Consider the following 12,153-nt stretch of genomic DNA (forward strand, 5'->3'; position numbering starts at 1 on the left):
TGTGTGTGTGTGTACGCATATGCATGGGGCTCTACAGCTGGAACAGCTCCATCTGCCTGCTTTAGACTGAGCTTTACCAAGGTGCTTTGTCTGAAATATTACTCCCTTAGAAAGGGGAATGATGGAAATGAGAAGGAGGAAGGAAAAAGTGAGGTCATTCAGTCTTCTTGCCTTACAGTGCTCTGCATTGAAAAATATGAAAGGGGCAGGTAATAGACATGGGAGAGCACCAGATTTGATCCAGCCTAATATAAATATCTAACTATAGTGAAGGCAAAAGAAGATCATGAACACTTATCTCAGATTCAGATTGTGATTACATTTGGCATAATCAATCTGTGGAATTCTGGGCTATGGGCAAACAATTTCTCCAAAGATCAGTCAGAATATATACATGTTTGTCTCTGGATGTAATGTGTTGCATTCAAGAGACATGGTCCTCTCATGGAGGGTTTCCCAGACCCTATCCTTTGCTCTGAAGATTAAGGCTGTTGCTAAGGAGATTCTTGTTGCTATGGAGATAGCTATAAGGCATAGCTGATTGGCTGCTGGAGGTGATGAGGTTGCCACTTCGATTATATTCCCCTTTTCCTGGCTGCTGTCTCCCCCCATTACAGTTTCACTTCATTCAGCTTTTGAGGAAGTAGACTATGGCAAGCAAGCATGAAAGAAGAGGTAGCTAACTTGTGGGGCGGGGGAGGAAGCTGAAATAAAAAAATCAAGGATGAAAAGAGATTGAACTGGTAGGCACAGTGTGGAATTGGGCCCCAGCTGAGATGACATAAGTCATGAACTAGTTACTGGTGCTAATAACAAGCCTCAAGTAGATGCTGACTCCAAGAAAACAGAAATTGGAGCAAGAGAACTATGTGACGCTAGAATACGTTTTCCTATTGCCCAATGATAATTCTGACTTGAGCCCAAAAAGATATAGTTGTAGTGGAAATCCATTCACACAATTCCCATGATATCTGTAGCAGTCACTCTTTCCTGAACACAAGCCTGATGATAGGCTAAATTATTTCCTACAGAACAGGAGTGACACTAATGTACTTAATGGGCTATATATAATGGAATGGACCCATACAAAACCATTTCTACATATTGAAAAATAGCATATTAGGGGAAAGGCTTAATTAGAATTCTCATAGCATTTACATTTTCTTTGTACATTCAAGTCTGTTCTGCTAGAGGAAAGAATTCCAACAGCTTTGTTTCATATTTGAGAGCACTAGGAAATACTAGAATTTATTTACCTTGTGATCAGTCAAATTATGCATTCAATAAAACAGTAAAATGGTTCCTGTAGTGTCCTCCCATTACCCTTTCATCAAAATAGAGAACCACTACAACTCTTTTTTTTTCCTGCAATTTTCTGAGTAGGTGTTACTTTATTATTATTTTTTCTTAGGGATTACACAAATAGCACAATGCTCACAATCGTGCTATTTAAAGAAATTTACAGTACAGACATCCGTGGTAATTGCTTCAGAAGATTAGGAAACCAGAACTCTTAATTTTGGAGTTCTTTTTGAAATCATCAAAGACTGAAAGTGAGGGTAGTGACTGGTAGCTTTGACACAAATCAGTGACAGATATTATCAATTTTATCCTCTGACTGCCTAGCCCACAGAGTGAATGGCTGAGGCTTCTCTGTGATTGCACACCAGGCCAATATTTCAGAAGGCCTTGAGCCACTTGCTGAGCAGTAGGGAAAACCCACAACCAGGAAGAAGAAACTTTGCTTCTTCTTACAGCCATAAGTCATCTTGATAATGAGCTTTTAGTCATATTCAGTTAGAAATAATTATATTGCCCGCCCAGATTCCACAGGGTGACTGAACTTCAACAAAAGCACCCACCATCGGGAAATCCTCCAGAGCAGGGGTCTCCAATCTTGGCAACTTTAAGACTTCTGGACTTCAACTCCCAGAATTCCTCAGCCAGCTGGGAAGTCCACAAGTCTTAAAGTTGCCAAGATTGGAGACAGCTGCTTCAGAGCCTTGTGGAATATGTTGGAATTCTGGGGGCAGACCTTGCTAACAGTTCCCACACTCCTCAGAGGATAATAATTGTTATAAGTCTAAACCACAACAGGAAATGGTCTGATCATGACAAGGGAATATATTTAAAACTTCTCAGCTTTGGATCATCCTTCCCCTTCCCAGGAGAAAAAATATACATCCATTGTGTAACCTGCCACATGTTATGGCTTCCATGAAATAGGGTAACCTCACAGCAATATTGAAATTCCTTGGGATCCCGTTTCTGGGAATTCTTAACCCCATGAGAGATCCCTTCCTAGCTTCCCTTCCCTTCCTAGCTTCCCTTCAGAAGCCTAGATGGTACACTAACAGAATTTTAATCTGTTCTGAGTGCCCAACACACATCTAAATCTTTGAGATTGCCGCTAGAATAAACAGGGAGCCTGGAAAAAAGTAACCCTGGATAAATGATCACTCTGCTCTTTCCTGGGGAGATTCTCTCATGCTACAACAAATGGGAGGGGATGTTGATTTTAAATATACTAAAAGTGTACTTAAATATACTTTTAAATATACTAAGAAACAAATATTCTGGCAGCTGCTGCTTTTGTATGTTTAATGTTGCATAATTTAATTGTTGCATTTTATGGTACAATTTCATTGTTCAGATTTATTTGCTAATTTTTCACACAAAAACCAGCAAATGAATATGAACAATAAAATTGTAAGCCACCTCGACCTGGGAAACTTAATTTTGAAAGGAATTCTAAAGATCCCACAAAAAAAGTAGCATTTTATATCAGGGTTAGAATTAGACAATCTTCTTCTGGTTTTGCATAAGTTGAGCTCTCATGTTGGAGAATCAAAATTATCTGAGATTGGATATAGAATAGAATAGAATAGAATAGAATAGAATAGAATAGAATAGAATAGAATAGAATAGAATAGAATTTTTTATTGGCCAAGTGTGATTGGACCCACAAGGAATTTGTCTTGGTGCATATGCTCTCAGTGTACATAAAAGAAAAGATACCTTCATCAAGGTACAACATTTACAACACAAATGATGGTCAATATATCAATATAAATCATAAGGATTGCCAGCAACAAAGCTACAGTCATACAGTCATTAATGGAAAGAGATTGGTGATGGGAACAATGAGAAGATAGTGCAGATTTAGTAAATAGTTTGACAGTGTTGAGGGACTTATTTGTTTAGCAGAGTGATGGCCTTCGGGGAAAAACTGTTCTTGTGTCTAGTTGTTCTGGTGTGCAGTGCTCTATAGCGTCGTTTTGAGGGTAGGAGTTGAAACAGTTTGTGTCCTGGATGTGAGGGATCTGTAAATATGGTCCTTGCTGCACTGAATTTTCCTTTGCCCCCCTCATCAAATAACAATTGAGTCAGGAGAGAGCAATATGTGGTAAATATGTGACAGTCTAATTTCAAAAGCTATCTAGAATCAAATGAAACCACTGAGTTGATTAGGGTGCTCAGTCCTCCTTGGGTGCGCTCACTGTAATATGTTGTTTCCAGCAAATTCCTCACGAAGTCTGAACTGTGACCTGAACATTTCCTACCACCTCCAAGATAGTTTGGTAGCATCAGGATATTATTTATTTATTTATTGAATTTATTTGCTGCTCATCTTGTAGCAAATGACTTTAGGCAGCTTCCAGTATTAAAACATTAAAGTCCTAACAAATCAATGTCTTTAAAAGAGTAAAAATAGAAATCCCAATCAAGTTATTGCTAAAACATGTGGAGGGAGGGAACAGGATGCAGGAGGGGGAGGTGGGATTGCCTCTTAATTCAACAACCACCTCCAATTGATGTTCCACCATTAGTTGATGGTGATGTAAAGTTGGCCTTTAATTGCAATATATGGAACAATTACATATATGTTACAAGAAGAAGTCAGAATCACACCATTACTTTAAACTGCATTGATTATTACTTGGAAATCTTTTCTCACTTTAATTATTACATATTTACCAGCATTCACAGTTTATACTTTTCCTGGATTTAATAATAATACATAAAACACTTCTTGACACAGAGACGGCAGAGGCTGAAATGTAACCTTGGTATTATACTTTTGCATACTGGCAGTAGATTTAAAAAAAGGCTAATACAAAGATGATTTAAAAATTGCTGTCTTTAACATTGACACATCAACGAAAAAAGGATGCCCATAAGAGCTTGAAGAAGTATAATCAGCTTAATTGTATTAACTATGTTTGATTTGGGAAGAGTAAAGAAGCTGTACAGATGTTTTATAATTCAATTCCTAATGCAGCCTTTGATCTGCCTGAACAGTTAGATCAAGTCCCTTTCTCATAGCTTCTCTTCCTGTTCTAAAACATGGAATTGTAGTAAATTGCAGAACAATTAGAAGAGATAAATGTCATAAATAATGTTTCCCATGTGTGCCTGTTCATCATTGCTTCCTAGCATATTTTTGGCTGTAGATGTGAAGCCCTCCACATTCCTATCACAGACGAGGAAAGACCTTTGCAATACAAAACTCTTCTCTTTGCTTTCGGAGGGATGGAGAGCAAATAATAGAAAGGAATTGGAAATGGAAAACCACAGATGGGGTAACTGTTGATGTAGCAGTTTCTCTTATGTGAAACACTTAAATATGTACACATGAAGTCTAAAGATTGGTTACAAAAAGTTCTGTCTCTCAAGTGAAGACTTCTTCATTGATTAATCTTTTGTTTGCCTGACGAAAGGCAAGATTTTTATGAAGTTATTTCCTCAAAGTCTTCTCTAGGCTTCATGGATTGTTGTTAGCCAGATTCCCTTAATCTGAAAATATGGTCTAGATCAGGGGTCTCCAACCTTTGTCCCTTTAAGGCTTGTGGACCTCAGCTTTGCTGGCTGAGGAACTCTGGGAATTGAGTCCACAAGTCTTAAAAGAGCCAAGTTTGCAGACCCTTGGTCTAGATGTATGGCATTTCATTATTCTAGTTCTGTTTCACCCAACTTAGGACTCTCTGTTTCTGTTACAATTCCTGTCATCCTCAGTTGTTTCAGGATGATAGTTATAGTAGCCCAGCACATCCAAAGAATAAGGTCAGAGAGGTCTACTAGCTGGATTCTGACCAGGAAATGGTACATTATTAAAAAGACGGAGGCCTTTCTCCCTCCTCCTTTCTTCTGTGGTCTCTGGAAAGCTAGCCAGGCAAGCTTGCATCATCATACCAGTCTGTCTCAACACCTCCATAGAATCAGATTCGCTTAAACAGTATGTCTGGTCTTTAAGACCCATGTAGACCTGTTCCAAATGCCCTGTTTTGCTTTTTTTTCCTGTACCTGTTTCTTTTCTTTATAAAAATATTTTCTTATCCCAAAAATAAGTAAAAATGTTAAGTCATTCATGTATCAGTTCATCTTTTTAGATTGCCATTCCTGGTGAAGCTGAGGGTAACATTTTGATCTCGCATAGGTTCCTTAAGGACAGACAGAACATTTAAATTGGAAAACTGAGCAGGATTGTCACATGGAGAGTCCTGGCAGGGGAAGAAGTTGGTTGCCCTAGAATGAAAAACACCTGGATTTTGAATTAGGATTCTCCATCGAGCCATCTTGCCCTTAATCAAGGGCAGTTGGAGCATTACTGAAAGCCTTCCCATGTCTTAGAAGGTAACTTTTCCCTTTCATTCTTCCTGAGGCTGGCTGCTGTGATGGAGAGGCATGTTTCGGCTAATAAGCCTAGTTGATGACTCACCTCAGCTCTCCTGCCAGGGAGCAGCATCCGGGAGTTTTCTCAAGGACAAAAGGGTTTTTAAAAAGAGAACAATATGAAGCATCAAACTGTAAAAGCAAATCTGTTCATTTATCCTATATACTTTCTCTTTTGATACAACTTTGGAAAGCAGAATTTGTTTCGCTTAGAGTCAAATAATGCCAAATTCCTGAATAACATTGGGTAAAAAATTGCAGAGTTATACATACAATATACATACAAATCTTTGGATATGTCCATGCTTAGAACTCACATTGGTGAAGGTGAAGATCTGTCACTTACTCAACTCCAAAACTGCTCTGTGTTGATTATTATTATTTCCACCCACACCAAGCAAGTTCAAATTTCTCCTTCTTCTCCGATTTTGTTAGGAGGGTCTCACATCAAAAATCCTCAGCTGTTTAGACTTCAGGTTACCTCTGATCTGGGAATGGTCTTCCATTTTAAGTTTGCAGCTAGATTTCTATAAGAAAAGCTGTGGCGAATAGTACTAAAAAACAGTCACAGTTTTTACAGGAGAGAATGGGAAGAGATGGAATAATTCAGCACCTTTGGGTCATGGTTCTTCACAAGAAATATCTATAATGATAGTATCCATAGTACAATCTAGGATATGATAGTGCATCTTTGTGGTCTGCTTATTATATCATATGAACCCAGAAAATTGGGCCAAGAAGCCCATGGTTTAGTTAAACTGCTTCCAGGCCAGTGGTGAGTTTCAAAAAATTTTACTGCCAATTCTGTGAGTGTGGCTTGGTGGGCGTGGCATGGCTTGATGGGTGTGGCAGGGGAAGGATACTGTAAATTCTCCATTTTCTCCTGATCAGCTGGGATTCCGGAGGCAGAGAATAGATGGGGGCAGGGCCAGTTAGAGGTGGTATTTACTGGTTCTCCGAACTACTCAAAATTTCCGCTGCCAGTTCTCCAGAACTGGTCAGAACCTGCTGAATACCACCTCTGGTCCAGACACTGTCAGAATGCTAGAATTTAGTGGAGCCAATAGGAATTTCAACAGTATTTGCTCTCATTTTGCCTACATTTTGGCAGGGAAAAGAGAAAACACAAGGGAGGATGTGGGCTTGGCAAACTCAAGGATTCAGACAGGAAAGGCAATGAACAAAAAGTACCTTCAAAAGATAGAGAATGATGGCAATTTCTTGCAAACCACAGAGAGAAGCAAAATGTTGTACCAGTAAGGAGGAGGAGAAGGAATACTGAGCTAGATCCAACCCAAGTTTTTTAAAATTCTGTTTCATATGAAAGAATCAGAGAAATGACAAAGTGAGCAAATATAGAAGGAAAGAACTACCTGAGAGCCATGCAAAATGGTGGTGTGATATGAACATAGGTTAATTTTGAAAGCAGCAGAGGCAGCAGCTTTTGGTCAGTTTGGAGCAAAAATTACTTAAATAGTATTAATGAATGAGCAGAAATTCCACAGGTAGAATATGTTGAAGATGAATGAAAAGTTGAAACAGACATTTTAAGAAATCCAACTTTTTTCTACTAGCTTCTCCCACTCTTAACTTTTTATCAAATAATTGTCTCAATAATATTCATTCACAATAAGCCACGTGCTAATGAGTTATTGGCGTTATGGGGATGAAACAGTCTTTTGAGCTGTTTGCCTTCACCTCCCTCTGTAAGGAAAAAGCCAGCAATTATTTCACCCAGGATAAAAAACAGAGGTAGCTTTGCAGCGTCAATAGTTACTTCATAATATACAAAGAAAGGAAAGCAAATCCTGCCTTATTCCTTGAAGGTTATTTCTCAATTCAGTAATTGCATTTATAAATCACTGATTCTTCAGTGTTTTTGAACAAACTTGTCATAAAAGCATTGATTGGGGGATTAGGCAGAAGAGCTGAATACCTTTTTTGGCTCATTCTGATCAGAACATGTGAAAAGTTACCTCGGCACATGCGCAAAGCGCACCATGCATCAAATGCGAGATGCTTGCATGTGTGTACAGTGCATGCCAAAAGGAGGCATGGGGTAAGTAGAACAGTGCATGGGGGGGGGGTGATCAGCTGTGGTGCACAATCTTTTTTTTTACTTTTGAAAGCCTTTTTTTTACAACCTATTTGGCCAAATAGGTTGTAAAAAATGCTTTTAAAAATTAAAAAAAAAAAGGCTCTGACGATCACGTGGTTCAGCTGTGATCGTCAGAGCCTTTGTTTTTACTTTTAAAAGCATTTTTTTCCCGGCCAACTAGGTTGTAAAACAATTCTTTAAAAGTTAAAAAAAGCTAGCTCAGCTGTGATCATCAGAGACTTTTTTTTACCTTTTAAAAGCATTTTTTAAAAGAAGCAGCAAGTGGGCGACTGGGCAATTGGGTGGGCATGGGGGGTGAGGGCAGGGATATTTGCTACTGGTTCTCCGAACCACCCACTGCCATCGCTACCGGATCGGCCGATCCAGTCTGAACCAGGAGCATTTCACCCTGGTTTGGTCTTTTAATTTGTCAAGAGCTACTGAAAACTCAACTCTTTGTCTAATTTAGGGCGAGGCTGCAAAAATCAAGAGGACCACAAGAGAGTAGGAAAGAGTTTGTTTTCTGTTATCTCGTTGCTGCTTTTTATTGGTCGCCTGTATCCTGGCAACCAAGATGCATATAGTAGGGGTGAAGGCAGAAGTGCTCATGGATAAATAATCAGGGGTGAAATTCTCCTGGTTCGGACTGGATCGCCCGATCTGGTAGCAATGGCAACAGGTGGTTCGGAGAACCAATAACAAGAATCCCTGCCCCCCCCCACATGCCCAGCTGAGTCACACAATCATCAGAGCCTTTTTTTTTTTAACTTTTAAAAGCATTTTTTAACAACCTCTTCGGCTCTGATGATCCCAGCTGAGGTGCCTGATGTCAGAAGTTTTTTTTTTTACTTTTAAAAGCATTTTTTAAAAGGTAAAAGAGCTGAAGCATGCTAGGCAAAAATTGGGGGGGTCGGGGGTTCGTTTGAGAGAGAGAGAGAGAGAGAGAGAGAAGGAAGGAAGGAAGGAAGGAAGGAAGGAAGGAAGGAGGGAGGGAGGAAAAAAGAGAGGAAGGAAGGACTACAAACCTGGCACTAGACGCAGCTTCAGAGGATAATCCATGGCTGGAAGGCACCTGGAGATCATCTAGTCCAACCCTGCTCCAGCAGGACATTGTTAGTCAGTTTCTGTCTTTTGATTCCCCAGTCATATAGCCATGCCCACCCCGTCACATGACCCCACCAAGTCATGCCCACAGAACCAGTAGGAAATAAATTTAGATTTCATCACTGTAAATAATGTAGTTACATTCATAATAAGATTGGTTTTAATGGGAATGAGTTTGTAGTGAAGTTGACACTTGTGGAGACCTCTGTATAACACTGAGACATACATATGTTCGATATCTTTTAAATAGTTATAGTATCATTTCACTTGGATAAATCTCAAGATTTTTTAAAATATAAAGATATGGATATGTAATTAAAATCAAACTGGAAAATAGTGTATTTTAAGAACATGATGTGTTTTTCCTAGTTGTTTATAATAATATATTGCCTTCTAAATGTTTTAGATTAACCAATCGCATTACCAAGTCAGTTTAGCCATATGTGTTGTATAGAAAGATGATGGAAATCATAGCCCAAAGGTTATGAAAATCTATTGTATAGCAACATATCCAAAATCCTCATTAGGATATTAACCAAAATCATAAGGAGGCCTCAAAATGCACCAGAGATTTTCCACTTTTAGTTCTATTACATCAGTCATACCTGGTGTGTAACCTAGGCATCCTACATTCATGACTCCTTGAAAAGCAGATGCAGTCATGTGGGCTGTGGGCTACTGTTCAAATTCATATTGGGTGGCAGTTGTATTCATTCCTTGATCAGGAATCCCTACTCCCAGTCATTCAAATTTGGATTATCTCGTATCTGGATTACTACAAAGTGCTCTAACACAGAGTTCCCCCTGAAGACCACTCAGAATATACAGCTGGTCAGGAATGCAGCACTAAGGGTAGTTATGTGTAGACCTCAGTACACCCATGTAGCACTTTTCTGGGACCTGTGTGATGTGATACTATACTATATGATACACTATATACTGTACTGTACTGTATTACACCACAGTACACTACACTACACTATACTAGTGGGTTTCCAGGTACAATTGAAGATTCTGGTTATTAGCTTCAAAGTCCTTCATAGCCCAAGGCCTACTTACTTGGTTAGGCACCAGGCTAGAATCAAGGAGGATGTGAGTACTAGTCCTGCCTTTAGCATGAAAGCCGGCTGGGTGACTTTGGGTCAGTCACTCTCACTCAGCCCAACTCACCCCATAGGGTTGTTATTGTGAGGAAAATTAGAGGACGGTGTGTTGGATATGTTTGCCACCTTGAGTTATTTGTAAAACTAATAAAGGTGGGATATAAATAAAATAGACACTCTGGGATTGTCAATAGCCAATTATCTGTGTCCATCTGAAAGAAATCTGTCAGGATAAGTGTTCTGTGGATCCTATTTCTCATGCAATGTCATCTTACAGGAGGGCCAGGAAATGCGCCTTCTTTGTCATTGCATATGCCCTATGGAGTGCTAAATTTGGGTGTCCCCAACTATGCATATCTCTCTCTTATAAGATCTTGATAACCTGGTTTATCACCAGATATTAGGTTAGGAGGGTTTGGGAAGGCATCTGGATGGATTGTCTCAATTACTACATTGCCTCTGGTATACTTTATTATATTGTTATTGTTTTTGGTGTTATTGTTTTGATACTACTCTGCCCTGAATCATTTGGGATTATTGTTCGCTGCCCTGAGTTGTTTGGGATGGGAGCTATAGAAAATCCATCTTCAGATGTTGAGAATTGCATAAATCATCAGAAGACAGCTCATATCTATGTTCACAGATATGGCAGAATATATACATTCATTAAAATGTGCGCATTCTCATGGTTGGATAAATAAATAATTATATGTCTAGAGAAGTAACATTTTTACATCTGAGGCAGTTTGCAACTGCAGGCACATATGGCACTTCTAGATGCAGAAAAATCTGAATCTGAATGTATAAATTTATGCAGGCATAAATACAGCATCCATAAATTGTAATAGAAATTATTTGAGAACTTCATGCTATTAAAGAAAACCTTTTTAGGCACCATTCTGTTGTCCCTCGGTTGTCCCTTGCATGTTAGTAGAATTCCCAGGTTACAGAGTGTTCCAGCGTGCACTGAACTCACTGATTCAAAGTATAGCATGTATGTTTTATTAATGTACTTTGACTCACCAGTAGCAGCTTGTAGCCATTCTTCTGTTAAGTCTGTCTCCATGCCCATGTGCATTGAAGCTAAGTGTCAATTTATCCTCATTCATGAGATTGCTCTTGTAAATGATTGCTTATTCAAGAAGAAGTATACAGTCATGCACTTCCATTCTTACCAGGGCATGGACAGAAAATGTATATTAATTATTTCATTCTCTTTTTGTGTGTCTCTTAATAGTTCAAAAGAATGCTGAACCGTGAATTAACCCACCTCTCTGAAATGAGCCGTTCTGGAAACCAGGTGTCTGAGTACATTTCCAACACCTTTTTAGGTGAGTGTATGGAAGTGTGTTTTTAACATTGCCATAACCCTACTGTACCTATAACCCATGTACATTTAAAAAAAATAATATTATGCAATAGTAGTATCAATATCTATTCTAAATTATTTTCAATCAAATACAATCAGGCAGTTTGCTAAAAAAGGAAACATTCTTTTTAGGGTTCACAAGTTTTTGTAGAGTAAGGCAGAACAAGATTTAAAGAACATAATTGGCATTAACCTTTCTTCTCATTGCTCAAAGCGATATAGTGTGATTCTCAGTGTTTCATAAACTGTTCCCCAAAGAAAAAAATCATATGAATAAATAAGTTAAATAAGAAAGTGCATCAATACCTAATCTTGAAATAATATAAACCTATTTATGAGTAAAAGTTCTGGTAAAGGTTCTATGAAGATTCAAATTTTGTTGAATAAATACAATTTTTTTTATCCATTGCATTTAAAAAATTGTAGCCGTTTTTATCATTAAAGCAAATTTACCCTTCCAAAGCAGGAATGTAATTATACTCTATTGTTATAAACACTGATGGCAATGTCTATAGTTCTTTAACTATAATTTGATAATTTATCTGGAGTATAATAAGAAAAACATAATTACTAAACCTTATATGCTCTTCTGCATCTAACAATGAATGATTCTCTGAAAGCTATCTGCCTTTCATTCTGGGCTGTTATTATATTATTTCCTTAGAGATAAGCCAAAATAAGAGTTTGGTTCCATATATCATGATTCTTCGTGCATATCCCCAAAGTCCTCCATCTCAGAGGTTGGGAGGAACAGTTTGGACAAGGACAAAAATATTCACCGTGGGAGGAATAAGTGATGGTCCCTA

General features: G+C 38.4%; 1 protein-coding gene across 4 annotated transcripts in view; it reads left to right on the forward strand.

Moving 5' to 3' along the window:
* PDE4A (phosphodiesterase 4A) overlaps positions 1–12,153 on the forward strand; it is a 323,495-nt gene that overhangs the window by 287,658 nt on the left and 23,684 nt on the right. For all 4 annotated transcript variants that reach the window (XM_058166089.1, XM_058166090.1, XM_058166091.1 and 1 more), the window contains one exon: positions 11,216–11,309. In XM_058166089.1, coding sequence (XP_058022072.1) covers positions 11,216–11,309 — 94 coding nt within the window. The remainder of the gene's footprint in view (positions 1–11,215; positions 11,310–12,153) is intronic.

Source organism: Ahaetulla prasina, chromosome 2, assembly GCF_028640845.1.
Source record: "Ahaetulla prasina isolate Xishuangbanna chromosome 2, ASM2864084v1, whole genome shotgun sequence".
NCBI lineage: Eukaryota > Metazoa > Chordata > Lepidosauria > Squamata > Colubridae > Ahaetulla > Ahaetulla prasina.